At 42.2% G+C, this 23,836-nt stretch overlaps 1 protein-coding gene across 2 annotated transcripts in view; it reads left to right on the top strand.

The window, feature by feature from the left end:
- The window catches only part of CRYZ (crystallin zeta), a 125,071-nt gene that overhangs the window by 97,257 nt on the left and 3,978 nt on the right, over positions 1 to 23,836 (top strand). For both annotated transcript variants that reach the window (XM_053693348.1, XM_053693347.1), the window contains 3 exons: positions 20,171 to 20,320; positions 21,661 to 21,762; positions 21,855 to 21,950. In XM_053693348.1, the coding sequence (XP_053549323.1) occupies positions 20,171 to 20,320; positions 21,661 to 21,762; positions 21,855 to 21,950 (348 nt within the window). The remainder of the gene's footprint in view (positions 1 to 20,170; positions 20,321 to 21,660; positions 21,763 to 21,854; positions 21,951 to 23,836) is intronic.

Below are 23,836 nucleotides of genomic sequence, written 5' to 3' on the forward strand. Positions count from 1 at the left end.
GGTTGTAAATGCTTCTCTGGGATACCCTTTGTTCAGAAATAGCAGACATATATGGTTTTGGCGTTGCTTTTTGGTACTTAGAAGGCAGCTAAATGCCGCTGCGCATCACACGTGTATTATGGCTAGCAGTGAAGGGGTTAATTAGGTAGCTTATAGGGAGCTTGCAGGGTTAATTTTAGCTTTAGTGTAGAGCTCAGCCTCCCACCTGAAACATCAGACCCCCTGATCCCTCCCAAACAGCTCTCTTCCCTCCCCCACCCCACAATTGTCCCCATCTTAAGTACTGGCAGCAACTCTGCCAGTACTAAAATAAAAGATATATTTAGGCTTTTTTTTTTTTTAAAGCATATTTACATATGCTGATGTGTAGGGCCCCTAACCTGACTGATCCCCCACCAAACAGCTCTCTAACCCTCCCCTTCTGCCTTAATGGGCGCCATCTTTAGAATAAAATAGTTTTTTGTTTTTTTTTAATTTTTCCCATTTTCTGTAGTGTAGCTCCCCCCCCCCACCCCCTCCTAGATACCTTTGATTGTTTTTTTTGTTTTTTTTTAAACATTAAAATACCCCTTTCTCCCACTTATACAACCAAAACTTTTCTGTAGTGTAGCGGTTCCCACCCGCTCCCGCCCTGTGCACACCCCCGCCCCCCTCTACATTACCCGTCCCATCGATGGCCGCCCACCCGCCTCCCAAGTCGGCTCCCACCCACCAACGATACCGGCCATTGATGTCCGGTGCAGAGAGGGCCACAGAGTGTCTCTCTCTGCATCGGATGGCCATGGGGTGTTATTGCAGGATGCCTCGATATCGAGGCATCCTGCAATAACCGGAAAGCGGCTGGAAGCGAGCAGGATCGCTTACAGCCGCTTTAAACCCCTATTGTCGTACAGGGTACGTTGCTGGTCTTTTAAGACCAGGTTGTGTGCGACGTACCCTGTACGACATGCGTCGTTAAGGGGTTAAACTCCATCTAAAATATCACTAACATTCCGGATTTGTTTTTATAAAGGGGGAGAGTTTACTATCACTTTAAGATATCTTACGTTTGCAGAAATACTTAGATGTGGCAAAAAGCCACAATGCAAAATGCAAAAAATATACATTTGTGTGTAGATTAAAAAAAATCACAATTTTCTAAATATTTTAGACACAATTTTTTGTTCCTCAATTAGTGTCCGTTTACATTTAAAAAAACAACCTATATTATTCATTAAAAAAATACTGATTCAAAGTTTAAAGATAAAATTGCTTTTTTTGTAGCAGTTTGCAATTTTAAACTAAATAAAATTAAGATTTCAGAGGAGTGACTTAACCCTTGTTGATGAAGTATGCAGGTGTCTATCATTATCCAAACTTGCTTAGTATAGTAAAAAAATATATAGTTGCACAAAAATTACCCCATACAGAATATCACAAAACATTATGGGCCAGATTACCCCCTTTTCTGCACTAGTTCTCATGCCGTGTCTGACAGCATGAGAATGAGTCTCCCATTGGAGCCTATTGAAGCGCGCTCTACATGAGCTCAATGCTTCCGTGCAATGTGAACGCGAGGTCACGTTCGCATTGCACCTCACTTGTAATGCCAGCACACATTAGCATGCGCTGGTATTGCTCAGTTGAGCACAAATATCGCTTAAGCGTAAGCAATATTTTGTGCTCAACTGAGTAATACCAGCGCACGTTAATGTGAGGTGCGATGCGAACGCGACCTCACATTCGCATTGCACGAGAGCGCTCTTCCATAGGCTCTATTGCTGTGAGAACTAGCATAGCAAAGGGGGAAAGTTGCGCAGTGATGGCCAGCAGATCTGAACTATATATGTACAGTATATGAACATATATATATATATATATATATATATATATATATATATATATTTATATATATATATTTATTTATGTGGGAATATGTGTATATACACATATGGACACATAAATAGATATATAGGAATGTACATATATATTTATTGAGAACACACAGTTGCCTTAGGCAGAAAAAAAACATTGCTAATACCCCACAGCTGCCAACTTTCAGCATTAAAAACTGCTTTGTGCAGTTTATTTATTAACAAATAAAAATGCTACAATTTTGGGGCGGAGCTAGCAGCTGAGACAGTAAGACGTGTGTTCCCTGATCTCCGATCAAATAAACCACTTCCATAAGCAAGTAAAAATCTCCCTTTGTGTGACTTTCCTCTTCACTAAGTCCTGGGATGCAGAATATTCCAGAGTCCTGAGAAATCCTGCCGGAAATCACACAAGTACAGCTGAGAAACCACGAGAGTTACCTGTTTTCCTATCTCACAAAAGGGACGGTAAACTTCAGCTCTCATTACCCTCTTCTTTGTTTTCTTGGGGAAGCGGAACTGGTCCCAACAGATGAAAAGGACTGACAGTTTGAGTGGCTTTGAGCCACACACATGTTCACAAACTATATTAGCCTGGAAGTTTGAAGTAGGTTGATTCACTTAACAAGATTTGATTCTCGGACAGCCCCTGCTTACTATAAGGGAGCCTAAGAGAGTGATTTCATACTCATAGTAGCTTAGCCGCCTATGAAGACTTTTGTTTGATATACCAAGCTATGCATGGCTCTATGAGACAGTATATTTTTTTTATACCGTTAATTCTTTAACCCTTAGTATATATCTGTGTAATATACTGTCATGATTTACGTAAGAGTAATGTTCTACTATCTATCTATTTTTAGGACTGCTCATTTTTCTCCAATGTACATTTGCACTAGCTATACATTTTGACCCACCAGCTACAATTACAAGTCACTCCCAATTACAGTTTCTTTATAATCACTCCTACAGCCTTAGATAGTCTCCTATTACAATGTTATGGCCCACTCCCTCTATATTTGGCTGTTAGCGTACCCTCAACTTCATGTCTCGCTGGGTTCAAAAATAGGCAGATGCTCACAATACTTTAAGTAATCATCTAATAACGACGCAATTAATTTTTTAGCATCTACAATCCTACTAAGTATACTCTTAATCCTTTAAAACTTGGGTATGCCGCCATTAGCTATCTGGGTGGGGGAGTCTGTACGCCTGTATGCCTATTAGCCCTTGGTCTTGGTTAAGTTACCTTCTTGAAAGGTCTATAAAAACATAATTTATGCTTACCTGATAAATTTATTTCTCTTGTAGTGTATTCAGTCCACGGGTCATCCATTACTTATGGGATATATTCCCTTCCCAACAGGAAGTTGCAAAAGGATCACCCAAGCAGAGCTGCTATATAGCTCCTCCCCTCACATGTCATATCCAGTCATTCGACCGAAACAAGACAAGAAAGGAGAAACCATAGGGTGCAGTGGTGACTGGAGTTTTAATTAAAATTTTGATCTGCCTCAAAGAAGACAGGGCGGGCCGTGGACTGAATACACTACAAGAGAGATAAATTTATCAGGTAAGCATAAATTATGTTTTCTCTTGTTAAGTGTATTCAGTCCACGGGTCATCCATTACTTATGGGATACCAATACCAAAGCTAAAGTACACGGATGATGGGAGGGACAAGGCAGGAACTTTAAACGGAAGGAACCACTGCCTGTAGAACCTTTTTCCCAAAAACAGCCTCCGAAGAAGCAAAAGTGTCAAATTTGTAAAATTTTGAAAAGGTATGAAGCGAAGACCAAGTCGCAGCCTTGCAAATCTGTTCAACAGAGGCCTCATTCTTAAAGGCCCAGGTGGAAGCCACAGCTCTAGTGGAATGAGCTGTAATTCTTTCAGGAGGCTGCTGTCCAGCAGTCTCATAGGCTAAACATATTCTGCTACGAAGCCAAAAGGAGAGAGAGGTAGCCGAAGCTTTTTGACCTCTCCTCTGACCAGAAAAAACGACAAACAGGGAAGACGTTTGACGAAAATCTTTAGTTGCCTGTAAATAGAACTTCAGGGCACGGACTACGTCCAGATTATGCAAAAGTCGTTCCTTCTTTGAAGAAGGGTTAGGGCATAATGATGGAACAACAATCTCTTGATTGATATTCCTGTTAGAAACTACCTTAGGTAAGAACCCAGGTTTAGTACGCAGAACTACCTTGTCTGAATGAAAAATCAGATAAGGAGAATCACAATGTAAGGCAGATAACTCAGAGACTCTTCGAGCCGAGGAAATAGCCATCAAAAACAGAACTTTCCAAGATAACAGCTTGATATCAATGGAATGAAGGGGTTCAAATGGAACACCTTGAAGAACGTTAAGAACTAAGTTTAAGCTCCACGGCGGAGCAACAGTCCTAAACACAGGCTTAATCCTAGCCAAAGCCTGACAAAAAGCCTGAACGTCTGGAACTTCTGCCAGACGTTTGTGTAAAAGGATAGATAGAGCAGAAATCTGTCCCTTTAACAAACTAGCAGATAAGCCCTTTTCTAAACCCTCTTGTAGAAAAGACAATATCCTAGGAATCCTAACTTTACTCCATGAGTAACTCTTGGATTCGCACCAATATAAATATTTACGCCATATTATGGTAAATCTTTCTGGTAACAGGTTTCCGAGCCTGTATTAAGGTATCAATAACCGACTCCGAGAAGCCACGCTTAGATAGGATCAAGCGTTCAATCTCCATGCAGTCAGCCTCAGAGAAATTAGATTTGGATGGTTGAAAGGACCCTGTATTAGAAGGTCCTGCCTCAGAGGCAGAGACCATGGTGGACAGGACGACATGTCCACTAGGTCTGCATACCAGGTCCTGCGTGGCCACGCAGGCGCTATCCGAATCACCGATGCTCTCTCCTGTTTGATCTTGGCAATCAGTCGAAGAAGTAGCGGAAATGGTGGAAACACATAAGCCATGTTGAAAACCCAAGGAGCTGCTAGAGCATCTATCAGCACCGCTCCCGGGTCCCTGGACCTGGATCCGTAACAAGGAAGCTTGGCGTTCTGGCGAGACGCCATGAGATCCAGTTCTGGTTTGCCCCAACGAAGAATCAGTTGAGCAAAGACCTCCTGATGAAGTTCCCACTCCCCCGGATGAAAAGTCTGGCGACTTAGAAAATCCGCCTCCCAGTTCTCCACGCCTGGGATGTAAATCGCTGACAGGTGGCAAGAGTGAGACTCTGCCCAGCGAATTATCTTGGAGACTTCCAACATCGCTAGGGAACTTCTGGTTCCCCCTTGATGATTGATGTAAGCCACAGTTGTGATATTGTCCGACTGAAATATGATGAATCTCAGTGTTGCTAACTGAGGCCAAGCTAGAAGAGCATTGAATATTGCTCTTAACTCCAGAATATTTATTGGAAGGAGTTTCTCCTCCTGAGTCCACGATCCCTGAGCCTTCAGAGAGTTCCAGACCGCGCCCCAACCTAGAAGGCTGGCATCTGTTGTTACTATCGTCCAATCTGGCCTGCGAAAAGTCATCCCTTTGGACAAGTGGACCCGAGAAAGCCACCATAGAAGAGAATCTCTGGTCTCTTGATCCAGATTTAGTCGAGGGGACAAATCTGAGTAATCCCCATTCCACTGACTTAGCATGCATAATTGCAGCAGTCTGAGATGTAGGCGCGCAAATGGAACTATGTCCATTGCAGCTACCATTAAGCCGATTACTTCCATGCACTGAGCTACTGACGGGTGTGGAATGGAATGAGGGACACGGCAAGTATTTAGCAGTTTTGATAACCTGGACTCCGTCAGGTAAATTTTCATCTCTATAGAATCTATAAGAGTCCCTAGGAAGGGAACCCTTGTGAGTGGTAATAGAGAACTCTTTTCCACGTTCACCTTCCACCCATGCGACCTCAGAAATGCCAGGACTATCTCTGTGTGAGACTTGGCAATTTGAAAACTTGACGCTTGTATCAGAATGTCGTCTAGGTACGGAGCCACCGCTATGCCTCGCGGTCTTAGCACCGCCAGAAGTGAGCCCAGAACCTTTGTAAAGATTCTCGGGCCGTAGCTAACCCGAAGGGAAGAGCTACAAACTGGTAAAGCCTGTCTAGAAAGGCAAATCTTAGGTACCAATAATGATCTTTGTGAATCGGTATGTGAAGGTAGGCATCCTTTAAGTCCACTGTGGTCATATACTGACCCTCTTGGATCATGGGTAGGATGGTTCGAATAGTTTCCATTTTGAATGATGGAACTCTTAGGAATTTGTTTAAAATTTTTAGGTCCAAGATTGGTCTGAAGGTTCCCTCTTTCTTGGGAACCACAAACAGATTTGAGTAAAATCCTTGCCCTTGTTCCGTCCGCGGAACTGGGTGGATCACCCCCATTACTAGGAGGTCTTGTACACAGTGAAGAAAAGCCTCTTTCTTTATTTGGTTTGCTGATAACCTTGAAAGATGTAATCTCCCTTGTGGAGGAGAAGCTTTGAAGTCCAGAAGGTATCCCTGAGATATAATCTCCAACGCCCAGGGATCCTGGACATCTCTTGCCCAAGCCTGGGCGAAGAGAGAAAGTCTGCCCCCCACTAGATCCGTTTCCGGATAGGGGGCCCTCTCTTCATGCTGTCTTAGGGGCAGTAGTAGGCTTTCTGGCCTGCTTGCCCTTGTTCCAGGACTGGTTAGTTTTCCAGCCCTGCTTGTAACGAGCAACAGTTCCTTCCTGTTTTGGGGCGGAGGAAGTTGATGCTGCTCCTGCCTTGAAGTTTCGAAAGGCACGAAAATTAGACTGTTTGGCCTTTGATTTGGCCCTGTCCTGAGGAAGAGTATATGACCCTTACCTCCAGTAATGTCAGCAATAATTTCTTTCAATCCGGGCCCGAATAAGGTCTGCCCTTTGAAAGGAATATTAAGTAATTTGGATTTAGAAGTCACGTCAGCTGACCAAGATTTAAGCCATAGCGCTCTGCGCGCCTGGATAGCGAATCCGGAGTTCTTAGCCGTTAGTTTGGTTAAATGTACAACGGCATCAGAAATAAATGCGTTGGCTAGCTTAAGTGCTTTAAGCTTGTCCATAATCTCATCCAATGGAGCTGTGCGAATGGCCTCTTCCAGAGACTCAAACCAGAATGCCACAGCAGCAGTGACTGCAGAAATATACGACAGCCATGTGGAAAAAATCATGCCCCAATAAGTTTTATCACCAATGTACCTCACAAAAAACGATTAACATGCCAGTAAACGTTTTAAAACCATCAATTCTAAAGGTTATGTATTGTTATAGATAAGCCTGCTACCAGTTGCTTCTACTGCAGTTAAGGCTCATACATTACTTCAGTATTAAAAGCATTTTCTTAGTCAAATTCCATTCCTTAGAAAATTACTTTACTGCACATACATTCATCAGCCTGATACCAGTCGCTACTGCTGCATTTAAGGCTGTACTTACATTACATCGGTATCAGCAGTATTTTCTTAGTCAATTCCATTCCTTAGAAAAATATTTTACTGCACATACCTTATTTGCAGGAAAACCCCACATGCTATTCCCTTTCTGAAGTTATCCCACTCCTCAGAATGTGCGAGAACAGCTAGTGGATTTTAGTTACTTCTGCTAAGATCATAGAAAAACGCAGGCAGATTCTTCTTCTAAATACTGCCTGAGAGAAAAAAAAAACAGCACACTCCGGTGCCATTTAAAAATAACAAACTTTTGATTGAAGAAATAATTAAGTATAAAAAAACTCCACACTCCTCTCACGACCTTCCTATGTTGAGGGTTGCAAGAGAATGACTGGATATGACATGTGAGGGGAGGAGCTATATAGCAGCTCTGCTTGGGTGATCCTCTTGCAACTTCCTGTTGGGAAGGGAATATATCCCATAAGTAATGGATGACCCGTGGACTGAATACACTTAACAAGAGAAACTAGAATCATAACCAGACCTATTACACATATCCTCATCTGATACCCCAACTCTGAAATGTCAAAAGGTAGTTAAGTACATTATTAGGGCTCATATTACCTTACAATACTACAACTTACTGGTTGCTATACAAAGGTTGCTCATCCATTCCTTTGTAACACATCTTATATGGTTCTCATCTAGAAGATATGTTTTGTCTATAGAGATATCTTTTATTATATTGTCCTTCATTATTATGCTGTTCTTATAATGTTAATACTGTTTTATATTTCTTTCTAATGACACAGTGAGTCCACGGATCATCTATAATTACTTTTGGGAATATCACTCCTGGCCAGCAGAAGGAGGCAAAGAGCACCACAGCAAAGCTGTTAAATATCACTTTCTTACCCACAATCCCTAGCCATTCTCTTCTCTTTGCCTACAGTGCATGGAGGTGATAAAGTATAGGTGTCTGATCAAGAATTTTTTATTTTAAAGCAGAGTAGTTTTACTCTTATCTTGTCTGGGGTTTAGCTGTAGTCCACGTTAGTCTCTTCAGTAGGGCAGTGGTAGCTTTTGAGCACTTGAGGTACAATCCTCAATGTGCTTTCTCAAGATTTTGCTGCCCTATTCAGAAAGCTTGAGTATGTTTACTCAGATTCTTTCTTTTTCCACAGGTCTATGTGAGGTAAAGACCCTCTCAAGACAGGTGAGCTGTCCTGCTGCCGGACAGATGCTATTAAGGTAAGTGCCATATTTAATTTCCTTGGGGGACAAGTGAATAAGTGGCACTGCTGCAGTATCTTTACTGTTTTTATTTTACAAAAAGGGACATTTATTTTCCCAGCATAAGGGTAAAATCTTGGCAGTTGGTTTTCAGGGCCTGAGACTGGTATGAGGAGAACTTTATTTCTCTTGTTAAGTGTAGTCAGTCCACGGGCCATCCATTACTTATTGAATATATCTCTTCCTAACAGGAAGCTGCAAGAGGATCACCCAAGCAGAGCTGCTATATAGCTCCTCCCCTCACATGTCATATTCAGTCATTCTCTTGCAGCCTAACTAAAGATAGGTCGCTGTGAGAGGTCTGTGGTGTTTTATAACTTAGTTTATTTCTACAATCAAAAGTTTGTTATTTTAAATGGCACCGGAGTGTTCTCAGGCAGCATTAGAAGAAGAATCTGCCTGCGTTTTCTATGATCTTAGCAGACGTAACTAAGATCCACTGGCTGTTCTCATCCGAGGAATGAGGTAACTTCAGAAAAGGGGAATAGCATGCAGGGCCCCCCTGCAAATGAGGTATTTGCAGTAAAAAAAAATTCTGAGGAATGGAATTGACTGAGAAAATACTGCTGATACCAATGTAAAGTAAGTTCAGCCTTAAATGCAGTGATAGCGACTGGTATTAGGCTGATGAGTGTGTGTACACTGAATGTATTTTTCTAAGGAATGGAATTGACTGTTAATACTGAAATAATGTATGAGCCTTAACTGCAGTAAAAGCGACTGGTAGCAGGCTTATTAATAACAATTCATAACTTTTCAAATGTATGTTTAAAACGTTTACTGGCATGTTAATCGTTTTTTGTGAGGTACTTGGTGATAAAACTTATTGGGGCATGATTTTTACCACATGGCCATCTTTGTTTTCTGCATAGAAACAGTTATCTGAGCTTCCCCACTGTTGTAATATGAGTGGGAGGGGCCTATTTTAGCGCTTTTTTGCGCAGTAAAAATTCAGTCACAATCTGTCTACTTCATCCTCCATGATCCAGATCGTCTCTAGAGAGCTCAGGGGTCTTCAAAATTCATTTTGAGGGAGGTAATCAGTCACAGCAGACCTGTGACAGTGTGTTTTGACTGTGATAAAAAAGTTAATTATTACATTGTTATCCGTTTTTGGGTATTAAGGGGTTAATCATCCATTTGCTGGTGGGTGCAATCCTTTGCTAACTTAATACATTTACTGTGAAAAATTGGTTGCTATAACTATTTTGGTTCATTGTTATTTCAACTGTGACAGCTTTTTGTGCTTCTTAAAGGCACAGTAGCGTTTTTTATATTGCTTGTAAATTTATTTAGAAAAGTATTTCCAAGCTTGCTAGTCTCATTGCTAGTCTGTTTAAACATGTCTGACACAGATGAATCTCTTTGTTCACTATGTTTAAAGGCCAATGTGGAGCCCAATAGAAATTTGTGTACTAATTGCATTGATGTTACTTTAAATAAAAGTCAATCTTTACATGTAAAGAAATTATCACCAGACAACGAGGGGGAAGTTATGCCGACTAACTCTCCTCACGTGTCAGTACCTTCGCCTTCCGCTCAGGAGGTGCGTGATTTTGTGGCGCCAAGTACATCAGGGAGGCCCTTACAAATCACTTTGCAAGACATGGCTACTGTTATGACAGAAGTATTATCTAAATTGCCAGAATTAAGAGGCAAGCGCGATAGCTCTGGGTTAAGGACAGAGTGCGCGGATGAGGTGAGAGCCATGTCAGATACTGCGTCACAGTTTGCAGAACATGAAGACGGAGAGCTTCATTCTGTGGGTGACGGATCTGATCCAGGGAGACTGGATTCAGAGATTTCTAATTTTAAATTTAAGCTTGAGAACCTCCGCATATTGCTAGGGGAGGTATTAGTGGCTCTGAATGATTGTAACACGGTTACAATTCCAGAAAAATTATGTAGGTTGGATAGATACTATGTGGTACCGGTGTGTACTGACGTGTTTCCTATACCTAAAAGGCTTACAGAGATTATTAGCGAGGAGTGGGATAGACCTGGTGTGTCTTTTTCCCCTCCTCCCATATTTAGGAAAATGTTTCCTATAGACGCCACCACACGAGGCTTATGGCAGACGGTCCGTAAGGTGGAGGGAGCAGTTTCTACTTTAGCTAAGCGTACCACTATCCCGGTGGAGGATAGTTGTGCCTTTTCAGATCCAATGGATAAGAAATTAGAGGGTTACCTTAAGAAAATGTTTGTTCAACAAGGTTTTATCTTACAGCCCCTTGCATGCATTGCACCTGTCACTGCTGCGGCAGCATTCTGGTTTGAGTCTCTGGAAGAGGCCATTCGCACAGCTCCATTGGATGAAATTATGAACAAGCTTAAAGCACTTAAGCTAGCTAACGCATTTGTTTCTGATGCCGTCGTACATTTAACCAAACTTACGGCTAAGAACTCCGGATTCGCCATCCAAGCGCGCAGAGCGCTATGGCTTAAATCCTGGTCAGCTGACGTGACTTCTAAATCTAAATTGCTTAATATTCCTTTCAAAGGGCAGACCTTATTCGGGCCCGGCTTGAAAGAAATAATAGCTGACATTACGGGAGGTAAGGGCCATGCTCTACCTCAGGACAGGGCCAAATCAAAGGCCAAACAGTCTAATTTTCGTGCCTTTCGTAACTTCAAGGCAGGAGCAGCATCAACTTCCTCCGCTCCAAAACAGGAAGGAGCTGTTGCTCGTTACAGGCAGGGCTGGAAGGTTAACCAGTCCTGGAACAAGGGCAAGCAGGCCAAGAAACCTGCTGCTGCCCCTAAGACAGCATGAAGAGAGGGCCCCCTATCCGGAAATGGATCTAGTGGGGGGCAGACTTTCTCTCTTCGCCCAGGCTTGGGCAAGAGATGTCCAGGATCCCTGGGCGTTGGAGATCATATCTCAGGGATATCTCCTGGACTTCAAAACTTCTCCTCCACGAGGGAGATTTCATCTTTCAAGGTTATCAGCAAACCAAATAAAGAAAGGCATTTCTACGCTGTGTACAAGACCTCTTACTGATGGGGGTGATCCACCCAGTTCCGCGGACGGAACACGGGCAAGGATTCTATTCAAATCTATTTGTGGTTCCCAAGAAAGAGGGAACCTTCAGACCAATCTTGGACTTAAAAATCCTAAACAAATTCCTAAGAGTTCCATCATTCAAAATGGAAACTATTCGAACCATCCTTCCCATGATCCAAGAGGGTCAGTACATGACCACAGTGGACTTAAAGGATGCCTACCTTCACATACCGATTCACAAGGATCATTATCGGTACCTAAGATTTGCTTTCCTAGACAGGCATTACCAGTTTGTAGCTCTTCCCTTCGGATTAGCTACGGCTCCAAGAATCTTTACAAAAGTTCTGGGCTCACTTCTGGCGGTACTAAGACCGCGAGGCATAGCGGTGACTCCGTACCTAGACGACATTCTGATACAAGCGTCAAGTTTTCAAACTGCCAAGTCTCATACAGAGATAGTTCTGGCATTTCTGAGGTCGCATGGGTGGAAGGTGAACGTGGAAAAAAGTTCTCTATTACCACTTACAAGGGTTCCCTTTCTAGGGACTCTTATAGATTCTGTAGAGATGAAAATTTACCTGACAGAGGCCAGGTTATCAAAACTTCTAAATGCTTGCCGTGTCCTTCATTCCATTCCACACCCGTCAGTAGCTCAGTGCATGGAAGTAATCGGCTTAAGGGTAGCGGCAATGGACATAGTACCATTTGCGCGCCTGCATCTCAGACCGCTGCAATTGTGCATGCTAAGTCAGTGGAACGGGGATTACTCAGATTTGTCCCCCCTACTAAATCTGGATCAAGAGACCAGAGATTCTCTTCTATGGTGGCTTTCTCGGCCACATCTGTCCAAGGGGATGACCTTTCGCAGGCCAGATTGGACGATTGTAACAACAGACGCCAGCCTTCTAGGCTGGGGCGCAGTCTGGAACTCCCTGAAGGCTCAGGGATTATGGACTCAGGAGGAGAAACTCCTTCCAATAAATATTCTGGAGTTAAGAGCAATATTCAATGCTCTTCTAGCTTGGCCTCAGTTAGCAACACTGAGATTCATCATATTTCAGTCGGACAATATCACGACTGTGGCTTACATCAACCATCAAGGGGGAACCAGAAGTTCCCTAGCGATGTTGGAAGTCTCAAAGATAATTCGCTGGGCAGAGTCTCACTCTTGCCACCTGTCAGCGATTTACATCCCAGGCGTGGAGAACTGGGAGGTGGATTTTCTAAGTCGCCAGACTTTTCATCCGGGGGAGTGGGAACTTCATCCGGAGGTCTTTGCTCAACTGATTCATCGTTGGGGCAAACCAGATCTGGATCTCATGGCGTCTCGCCAGAACGCCAAGCTTCCTTGTTACGGGTCCAGGGACCCGGGAGCGGTGCTGATAGATGCTCTGACAGCCCCTTGGGTCTTCAACATGGCTTATGTGTTTCCACCATTCCCGATGCTTCCTCGTTTGATTGCCAAGATCAAACAGGAGAGAGCTTCGGTGATTCTAATAGCGCCTGCGTGGCCACGCAGGAACTGGTATGCAGACCTAGTGGACATGTCGTCCTATCCACCGTGGTCTCTGCCTCTGAGACAGGACCTTCTAATTCAGGGTCCTTTCAACCATCCAAATCTAATTTCTCTGAGGCTGACTGCATGGAGATTGAACGCTTGATTCTATCAAAGCGTGGCTTCTCGGAGTCGGTTATTGATACCTTAATACAGGCTAGGAAGCCTGTTACCAGAAAAATTTACCATAAGATATGGCGTAAATATTTATATTGGTGCGAATCCAAGAGTTACTCATGGAGTAAAGTTAGGATTCCTAGGATATTGTCCTTTCTACAAGAGGGTTTAGAAAAGGGCTTATCTGCTAGTTCGTTAAAGGGACAGATTTCTGCTCTGTCTATTCTTCTACACAAACGTCTGGCTGAAGTTCCAGACGTTCAGGCTTTTTGTCAGGCTTTAGCTAGGATTAAGCCTGTGTTTAAGACTGTTGCTCCGCCGTGGAGCTTAAACTTAGTTCTTAACGTTCTTCAAGGCGTTCCATTTGAACCCCTTCATTCCATTGATATCAAGCTGTTATCCTGGAAGGTTCTGTTTTTGATGGCTATTTCCTCGGCTCGAAGAGTCTCTGAGTTATCTGCCTTACATTGTGATTCTCCTTATCTGATTTTTCATTCAGACAAGGTAGTTCTGCGTACTAAACCTGGGTTCTTACCTAAGGTAGTTACTAACAGGAGTATCAATCAAGAGATTGTTGTTCCATCACTGTGTCCTAACCCTTCTTCAAAGAAGGAACGACTTTTGCATAATCTGGACGTAGTCCGTGCCCTGAAGTTCTATTTGCAGGCAACTAAAGATTTTCGTCAAACTTCTTCCCTGTTTGTCGTTTACTCTGGACAGAGAAGAGGTCAAAAGGCTTCGGCTACCTCTCTCTCTTTTTGGCTTTGTAGCATAATACGTTTAGCCTATGAGACTGCTGGGCAGCAGTCTCCTGAAAGGATTACAGCTCATTCTACTAGAGCTGTGGCTTCCACCTGGGCCTTTAAAAATGAGGCCTCTGTTGAACAGATTTGCAAGGCTGCAACTTGGTCTTCACTTCACACTTTTTCAAAATTTTACAAATTTGACACTTTTGCTTCTTCGGAGGCTATTTTTGGGAGAAAGGTACTTCAGGCAATGGTTCCTTCTGTTTAATGTTCCTGCCTTGTCCCTCCCTTCATCCGTGTACTTTAGCTTTGGTATTGGTATTCCATAAGTAATGGATGACCCGTGGACTGACTACACTTAACAAGAGAAAACATAATTTATGCTTACCTGATAAATTTATTTCTCTTGTAGTGTAGTCAGTCCACGGCCCGCCCTGTCTTTAAGGCAGATCTAAATTTTTAATTAAACTCCAGTCACCACTGCACCCTATGGTTTCTCCTTTCTCGTCTGCTTTGGTCGAATGACTGAATATGACGTGAGGGGAGGAGCTATATAGCAGCTCTGCTTGGGTGATCCTCTTGCAGCTTCCTGTTAGGAAGAGATATATTCCATAAGTAATGGATGACCCGTGGACTGACTACACTACAAGAGAAATAAATTTATCAGGTAAGCATAAATTATGTTTTTAATGGTGGCTCAAGTGAATATTTGTGTTCCGGTTTAGATCCGGACTCATTTCCGTGTGGCAATTTACTTTTCTTTTGCTTGCCGTACCGTTTCTGTGTCGGGCCCGCTCCTTACTAGAAAGAGGGTGGAGCCTGATTTGGAGGCGTTTTTTGTTTGTTTTTACTCTTGGCACACATTTTGTAGATGCTGTCGGCTACCCTGCTGTGACGCAGTTGTCGGCTGCTTGAGAGCATAGCGCTGCCGTTAGCACAAACGTCTGATCAAAAAGAAAAATGGACCGTTTGTTTACTGTTCCTAAGGTAGGCACCTCAGTGAAGCTACTGAGGTGTTAGGGGATTGCCTGGGGTTTATTAATATATCCGGTACTCATATATTTGTTTTACATTAATTTAAAGGCACAGTATAATTTTTCAAAGTCTGTAAAATAAAGTCATTTTTCTTTCTTGTCATTCCTTTTTCCTCTATAATGAAACAAGAGGCCTTGCAGATTGCTGCAGGTCAGCTTTGTTTTGATGCCCAGGTTGAACCCCCTATACCTTTTTGTCCCACTTGCATTGAAAAAACCTTAAGCTATAGGGATAAGATTTTTGACCACGAGCCACCATTAGCTTTGGTGGATGTTGTTCACGTGCCTCCTGCGGCAGATATACCACAGCTTTCTCCTCACGTGTCCCAACTTTTTCAGTCTCCTCATGCAGTGCCTTGTGTTTCCTCTCATAATTCGATAGGATTTTCCTTGCAGGACATTGCTACTCAGGTATTCTCTGCGGTTTCTGAGGCATTGTCTGCCTTTCCCAGACTACAGGGAAAGCGTAAAAGGAAACTTAAAGATTCAGTTAATAAGGTTTCTGATCAATCTGTGGCTAACCTGGGTGTTGTGCCTCACATTTCTGATGACAACAACATGTCGGTAGCGTCTGAGGGTGAAATCTCAGATTCAGATAGTGCAATTTATTTTTCTGATGCTGAAGTGTTTTCCTTCAGATTTAATCTTGAACACCTTCGCTTATTACTTAAGGAGGTTTTGGCTACTTTGGACAACTCTGACACAACAGGATCTTTTCTTCCTCAAGATAAAAAGAATAAACATAAAGGACGGCAGAGTAATTTTTGTTCCTTTTGCAACTTTAATCTTTTTTTTTTTTTTTGCAAACTTTAAGGGTAAACCCTCCCCTCCCTCTTCCAAGCAGGATCACAACAAGTCCTCCTAGAAGCCTAATCAGTCTTGGAACAAGGGAAAGCCATCCAAGAAACCTGCAGCTTACTCCAAGTCATCATGAAGGGTCGGCCCCCGATCCGGGACCGGATCTAGTAGGGGGCAGACTTTCCTTCTTCGTTCAAGCCTAGATAAGAGATGTTCCAGATCCCTGGGCAGTGGACATCGTATCTCAGGGGTATAAAATGGAATTCAAATCCTTTCCTCCAAGAGGAAGGTTTCTCATTTCCAGATTATCTGTAGACCAGACAAAGAGAGAGGCATTCTGGGAGTAATAGTTCCTGTTCCTCTTCAGGAAGAACAGGGTTTGGGGTTTTACTCAAATCTGTTCGTAGTTCCCAAAAAGGAGGGAACTTTCAGACCAATCTTAGACCTAAAGTGTCTGAACAAGTTTCTCAGGGTTCCATCCTTCAAGATGGAGACTATACGCTCCATTCTTCCCTTGGTTCAAGAAGGTCAATTCATGACAACCATAGATTTGAAGGATGTGTATCTTCATGTTCCCATTAACAGGGATCATCACAGGTTTCTAAGATTTACCTTCTTGGACAAGAAATTTCAATTTGTAGCTCTTCCATTTGGCCTTGCCACTGCTCCCAGAATTTTCTCAACAGTTCTGGGGCTCTGTTGGTGGTTATCCGGTCTTGGGGCATTGCATTGGCACCTTATCTGGACGACATTCTAGTTCAGGCGCAATCTTTTCAACAAGCAAACTCTCATACTGGGATCTTGTTGTCTTTTCTTCGCTCCCATGGTTGGAAGGTAAATATGGAAAAGCGTTCCTTGGTTCTGGCTACGAGGGTAGTGTTCTTGGGGACTATAATAGACTCTCTAATAATAAAGATATTTCTAACAGAGGTCAGAAAGTCAAAGATATTTTACTCTTGTCTTGCCCTTCAGTCCTCTTCTCGGCCGTCAGTGGCTCAATGTTTGGAGGTAATTGGTCTAATGCTAGCCGTCATGGACATCATCCCGTTTGCTCGGTTCCATCTCGGGCCTCTTCAGTTATGCATGCTCAGGCAGTGGAACGGGGACTATGTGGATCTGTTGCCACAAATCAATCTGGCTCAGCCACAAAAGACTCCCTTCCGTGGTGGTTGTCTTAGGAGCATCTTTCTCAGGGAACCTGCTTTAGCGATTGTGACCACAGATGCCAGCTTGCTGGGATAGGGAGCAGTCTGGGGCTCGTTGAAGGCCCAGGGTCTCTGGACTCGGGAGGAATCAATTCTCCCCATAAACATTCTAGAGCTGAGGGCGATCTTCAATGCTATATTAGCCTGGCCTCAATTAGCTTCTGCCCGGTTTATCAGATTCCAATTGGACAACATAACTTTGGTGGCTTACATCAACCATCAGGGAGGGATTCGAGTTCCTTGGCCATGTCAGAGCTGGCCAAAATTATTCTGTGGGCAGAGACCCACACCTGTTTTCTATCTGTGATCCAAATTCCAGGAGTGGACAATTGGGAAGCGGATTTTTTGAGCAGACAGACTTTTCATCCCTGGGAGTGGGAACTTCATCCGGATGTGTTTTCCAGCTTGACCCTCAAGTGGGGGCAGCTGGAATTAGATCTCATAGCTTCTCGTCGGAATTCAAAACTTCCGAAATACGGCTCAAGGTCAAGGGATCCGCAGGCATTTCTGATAGATGCTCTGGCAGTTCCTTGGAATTTCAGTCTAGCATATCTGTTTCCTCCGATCGCTCTCCTTCCGAGAGTCATTGCTCGAATCAAGAAGGAAAGAGCGTCTGTGATTCTCATAGTCCCGGCGTGGCCTCGCAGGATTTGGTTTGCAGACCTAGTGGAAATGTCATCCTTTCCACCTTGGAGACTCCCTTTGAGGAAGGACCTTCTACTTCTTGGTCCCTTCCTTCATCCAAATCTCGTTTCTCTGAAGCTAACTGCTTGGAGATTGAGCGCTTAGTTTTATCAAAGCGCAGATTTTCAGAGTCAGGCATTGAGACCTTAATTCATGCTTGTAAACCTGTTACTCGCTGGATCTACCATAAGATCTGGCGTAAATACTGGTATTGGTGTGAATCCAAGGGTTACTCTTGGAGTAGAGTAAGGATTCCTAGGATTTCGTCCTTTCTCCAGGATGGTCTGGAGAAGGGTTTGTCGGCTAGTACTCTAAAGGGTCAGATTTCTGCGTTGTCTATATTGTTAAATAAATGTCTGATGTGCCAGACGTGTGCAAACTTTTTGTCAGGCTTTGGTCAGGATTCGGCCTGTCTTCAAACCTGTTACTCCTCCATGGAGTCTTAACCTTGTTCTTAAAGTTTTTTCAGCATGCTCCATTTGAGCCCATGCATTCTTTAGCTATTAAGATTTTAGTTTCTTGTTGCTATCTCTTCTGCTCGGAAAATTTCTGAACTCTCTGCTTTACAGTGTGATTTCCCCTTATCTTTTATTCGATTCTGATAAGGTGGTTCTGCGTACTAAGTTTGGTTTCCTGCCTAAGGTTGTTTCAGTCAAGAATATTAATCAGGAAATTGTTGTACCCTCTGTGTCCTAATCCTTCTTCTCACAAAGGACGTTTGTTACATAATCTGGATGTTGTACGTGCCCTAAAATTTTATTTGCAGGCAACTAAGGACTTTCGTCAGTCTTCTGCATTGTTTATTTGTTTTTCTGGGAAACATAAGGGTCAGAAAGCTACGGCTACTTCACTTTCCCTTTGGCTGAGAAGCGTTATTTGCTTGGCATATGAGTCTGCTGGACAACAACCCCCTGAGAAAATCACAGCTCATTCCACGAGGGCTGTTTCTTCTTCCTGGGCTTTCAAAAATGAAGCTTCTGTGGAGCAGATTTGCAAGGCTGCAACTTGGTCCTCTCTTCACACTTTTTCCAAATTCTATAAATTCAATACTTTTGACTCGGCTGAGGCTTCTTTTGGGAGAAAGGTTCTTCAAGCAGTGGCGCCTTCTGTTTAGGTTGCCTGTCTTGTCCCTCCCTTATCTGTGTCCTCTAGCTTGGGTCTTGATTCCCAACAGTAATTATAGATGATCCATGTACTCACCGTGTCATTAGAAAGAAAACAAAATTTATGCTTACCTGATAAATTTATTTCTTGACACAGTGAATCAACAGCCCGCCCTGTATTTTCAGACAGTTTCTTTTTTATATAAACCTCAGGCACCTCTGCACCTTATGTTACTTTCTTTCTCTCCTTTCCCTTTGGTCGAATGACTGGGGATTGTGGGTAAGGGAATGATATTTAACAGCTTTGCTGTGGTGCTCTTTGCCTCCTCCTGCTGGCCAGGAGGGATTTTTCTAACAGATTATAGATGATCCGTGGACTCACCTTGTCAAGAAAGAAAGAAATTTATCAGGTAAGCATAAATTTTGTTTTTTTAATTTTGCTATAGTAACAGATGCTAATGTTCTTTATACCACAATTGTATTTATACCATATCATTTGAAGCGGTGCTTACCCGCTGAAATTCTCGCTATAGCCATTGGACCTAGCAAGGTCCTTAATATGACTAACACGTGCTACAAGTCTTACCTGTATCAAATGGTCCATAAAGGCCAGCTAATTAGTCTGTTATGATCGCCTCTAAAGTTATAAAATGAAGGTTTCAGAAGTGTACTTCTCATCAAATACTCTGTTCTTTACTTGTATCACTGTATTGTAGTATCTGAAAAATTGTCTTTTGTATAATAAGACATTTTCTATATGTTTCTATATGCGCAAAACCTTAATAAAAGATTATTTAAAAAAAAATGCTACAATTTTTTTTAAAATACAATACACACTACACACCACTGTATTTTGGGGCAAATTGTGGCATATTTATAAAATTAACTGATCTGATCTCTGGTTAATTTTATGAGTGCTAATTGCTACTGTGAGCTCACGGTAGCAATAACCAGCCACTTGTAATGGCTGGTGATTTATCGTGCACCCGTAAACGGGTGGATTTGCCTGTTTGCGAATGCTCAATAAATTACCTCCCCACTTGTAATCTAGCCCTATATAATTTAAGCCTAAGCAGTGGTATCTCCAAAAACCATATATGGAGGGGGCCAAAGACCAACTATATATATCTACATACCTCCTAATATTTTCAGAAGCCCCAGTGTATTGTGGGTTGGACCATGGGCATCAGCTGCAGAGCAGTTTCTGAGGTAAATTTTAAGATGAAGTTAATTTCAATACTATTTACAGATGTATTTTAGATTGTCAATAAGGATTTTATTGATGCAACCTTTTTTCTAATGTTTACTGTTAATTTAAAAGACACTGTATTTAGGGGATTGTTTTGTGATTTAATTGGATTACTGCATTTTCTGTCCTCAGGTAGGGATAGCAGCATGCCAGATTGCCAGAGCCTATGGGCTCACAGTGTTTGGTACAGCAGGTACCAATGATGGTTTAGATTTGGTGCTGCAAAATGGCGCACACCAAGTATTCAATCACAGAGAAAATGATTACATTCAGAAGATTCAGGTAATATTTTACTTGTCATGTTCCATTTACTAAAGGTTCTTTTACGTCATATATTTGTTTGTAGCATTTATATTTTAATACCTGGTACAAATAGTCTTCTTACAAGAAACCTGGGGCCTTTCAGATTTTGGGTTCTCAAATTTGATAGTTCACTTGTTTTTTTTTTTGTTTTTTTTTAATGAAACCATACTAGAAGAAAATAATGATTAGTTTTACCAACTATATTTCTGTGTGTTCACATTTTTATTCATAAGGGGATTTACAGTATTTCGCTTTTGACTGTACTTTTTTGGTCCCATAACTTAGCTTTTGAAACAATGGAGCACACTTAAACAAAAAAAAACTAACACTTACCCGACACTGCGTTAGGCCAACTGTGCTAAAGTTGAAAGTACTTATTTCTCTTGTAAGGTGTATCCAGTCCACGGATCATCCATTACTTGTGGGATATTCTCCTTCCCAACAGGAAGTTGCAAGAGGATCACCCACAGCAGAGCTGTCTATATAGCTCCTCCCCTAACTGCCACTTCACATTCCAATGTTCTTGAAGAAAATGTTATTTGTATTATATATATATATTGAGAGGGACTGGTCTACTAGAAAATATAGTTTATTAGGGGTTTTTAGACATAACAATTTATTTTATTGTGCATATAATATTTCATTTGAAAGAACGGGTGATTCTAATGAGGGGTCTTGAGTAGTTTGAAGACCCCCCCCCCCAATCCAGCTCCCTTGTAGCTTCATCAGTCTTCCTGGTTCTGCCCCTTTTTTTACATCACCACATGCTTACATGGTGAAGTCACCAGCATTCCCATGAAGCCTGTGAGTGCCGCCCACTAGGCCACTAACCAACCCGGCCTGTTGTGCGGGGATCGCCGAAAACAGCGTTTGATTAGCTATCCCCCTGCATAACGAAAGGGGCTTGTCATTTGCCCACGTCATGCGTGTCAACGCGGTCAAGGGCTCAACGGCAGATGCTGTACCCTGTACGCCATCCGTCATTAAGGGGTTAAAAAAAAAAATCCGACTCATTCTGCAAGCTATATAACTTACTAATTATTATTTTTGTTTTAAAGTGTTTCTATTTTAGAGCATGTTATGTAATATGTTACGTGTCCCTTGAAATTAACTTTGGTTTTCAAAGATATTTAGCATGATTTTAAAAAGCTTTTCACAAAACATTTATTATTCCCTGAAAAGTGTACAAATTCATGTACCACGTCAGTGCTCTTCAAATTTTAACACTTTTCTTTGCTTAAATATAACTGTTGGATTATGTTGCTTCTATTTCTTTTGAATAATGACGGTTTGGCTAATTTAAATTCTATTTTATTTAGCAAGCTACAGGAGGCCAAGGTGTTAATGTTATACTGGAAATGCTAGCCAATGTGAACCTTCGCAATGACTTGCCGCTGTTGTCAGTTGGTGGCAGGGTAATTGTAAGTATATGTCATGCCATCCTTCCCTCTACTCTCTTAATCAGACATTCGTTGAGTTTTATCACCATAACGATTATCTCTCTGTGTTACAGATTATAGGAAGCAGAGGTCCCATAGAAATAAACCCCCGGGACACCATGGCTAAAGAAAGCAGCATTATAGGAGTTTCACTATTCAGCGCCACTGAGGTATTTAAAGTTCAGTGCATTAGAATATCTTAAAAGTATGACAAAAGAAGATTACGCAGTCAGTAGCTGTCTTAAAGGGACAGTCTACTTATTGTTGCATCAGACCAGCATCTTGCAACAGGTTCCATATCTATAAGCTTGTAAGGAGTACATGAAACTTTTAAATAATCATTGTTTGTTTGCAGCCAGAAATGGCCACCAAGTTCCGCCCATAGCTTTTTTTCTTGTCCAGTTAGCTGTTTTTTTGTATGACAGTTTAGCAGTGCATCTTGGTTGACTTGGTTGTGATTGGAGAAGCTTAGCATATCAAAATATACATGCAATAGGTGGGCGGAGCTTGGTGACCATTTTTAGCTCTAAACAAATGATGCATATTTAGAAGCTTATAGCTGTGGGACCAGTTGCAGGATGCTTCACCGGTATGTAACAATAAGTCATCAAAATTATGTATTGGGCTTAGACTGTAAAAAAAATTATCGGAGCATGTTCACTGCTAAGTGATATTCATTATCAAATTTGCCTGATGTATTTTGAGCCTGTGAAATATTTAATTTTAAATGTAATGTACTTGGAAGGCAGTGAAAAAAGCCTCTCCTAATTATGGTCATGCTCTTGTAGCGAATTCTAATCATATGTCACATAGATGGTCATTTAAACGTTGCCACTTGCAGAACCAATATGTAATCTGTGCTTTTGTGTGTGCATTCCACACAATCTAAAGAAACCAAAAACCATACATAGGATGCTCCTCCATAGGGGCCAATACTAGGATCCAGGTAGTTTTGTGTGGTGTCAACTCTATCAACCCCTATACGGCCTTGCCCCAGTTTAATGAAAATACATTTCAATAGTAATTGAGCATTATGATCTAGGGTCATTGATAGGGATGCCCTTCAGAACACACAAGTGAATCTGTATGGATTTCTCCAACATTGGTGTGTCCGGTCCACGGCGTCATCCTTACTTGTAGGAATATCTCTTCCCCAACAGGAAATGGCAAAGAGTCCCAGCAAAGCTGGCCATATAGTCCCTCCTAGGCTCCGCCCACCCCAGTCATTCTCTTTGCCGTTGCACAGGCAACATCTCCACGGAGATGGTTAAGAGTATGTGGTGTTTAGTTGTAGTTTTTTATTCTACTATCAAGAGTTTATTTTAAAATAGTGCTGGTATGTACTATTTACTCTGAAACAGAAAAAGATGAAGAATTCTGTTTGTGAGAGGAAGATGATTTTAGCAGACAGTAACTAAAATCCTTTGCTGTTTCCACATAGGACTGTTGAGATGAAGCAACTTCAGTTGGGGGAAACAGTTAGCAGACTTTTCTGCTTAAGGTATGACTAGCCATATTTCTAACAAGACTGTGTAATGCTGGAAGGCTGTCATTTCCCCTCATGGGGACCGGTAAGCCATTTTCTTAGTCTCAAGCAGAATAAAGGGCTTAATATGGGCTATAAAACTGGTAGACACTTTTATGGGCAAAATCGATTGCTTTATTTGGGCATTTTATACATGTTTATGCTGGTATTTCACACTTATAAACTTGGGGAACGTTTTTTTAACGTCAGGCACCATGTTAGACACCTTTTCCAGTCAGGAAGGGCCTTCCCAGTTGTAGGCTGAGCCTCATTTTTGCGCCATTACTGCGCAGTTGTTTTTGAGAGCAAGACATGCAGATGCATGTGTGAGGATCTGAAGATAGTTGGAAAAGTTCCTAGAAGGCGTCATTTGGTATCGTATTCCCCTCTGGGCTTGGTAAAGTCGCAGCAAAGGCTGTAGCTGGGACTGTAGAGGGGTTAAAACTGTAACCGGCTCCGGTTTCGTTATTTTAAGGGTTAAAGCTCTGAAAATTGGTGTGCAATACCTTTAATGCTTCCTCTAAGCAAGAG

This window comes from Bombina bombina, chromosome 10 (genome assembly GCF_027579735.1).
Source record: "Bombina bombina isolate aBomBom1 chromosome 10, aBomBom1.pri, whole genome shotgun sequence".
Taxonomy (NCBI): Eukaryota; Metazoa; Chordata; class Amphibia; order Anura; family Bombinatoridae; genus Bombina; species Bombina bombina.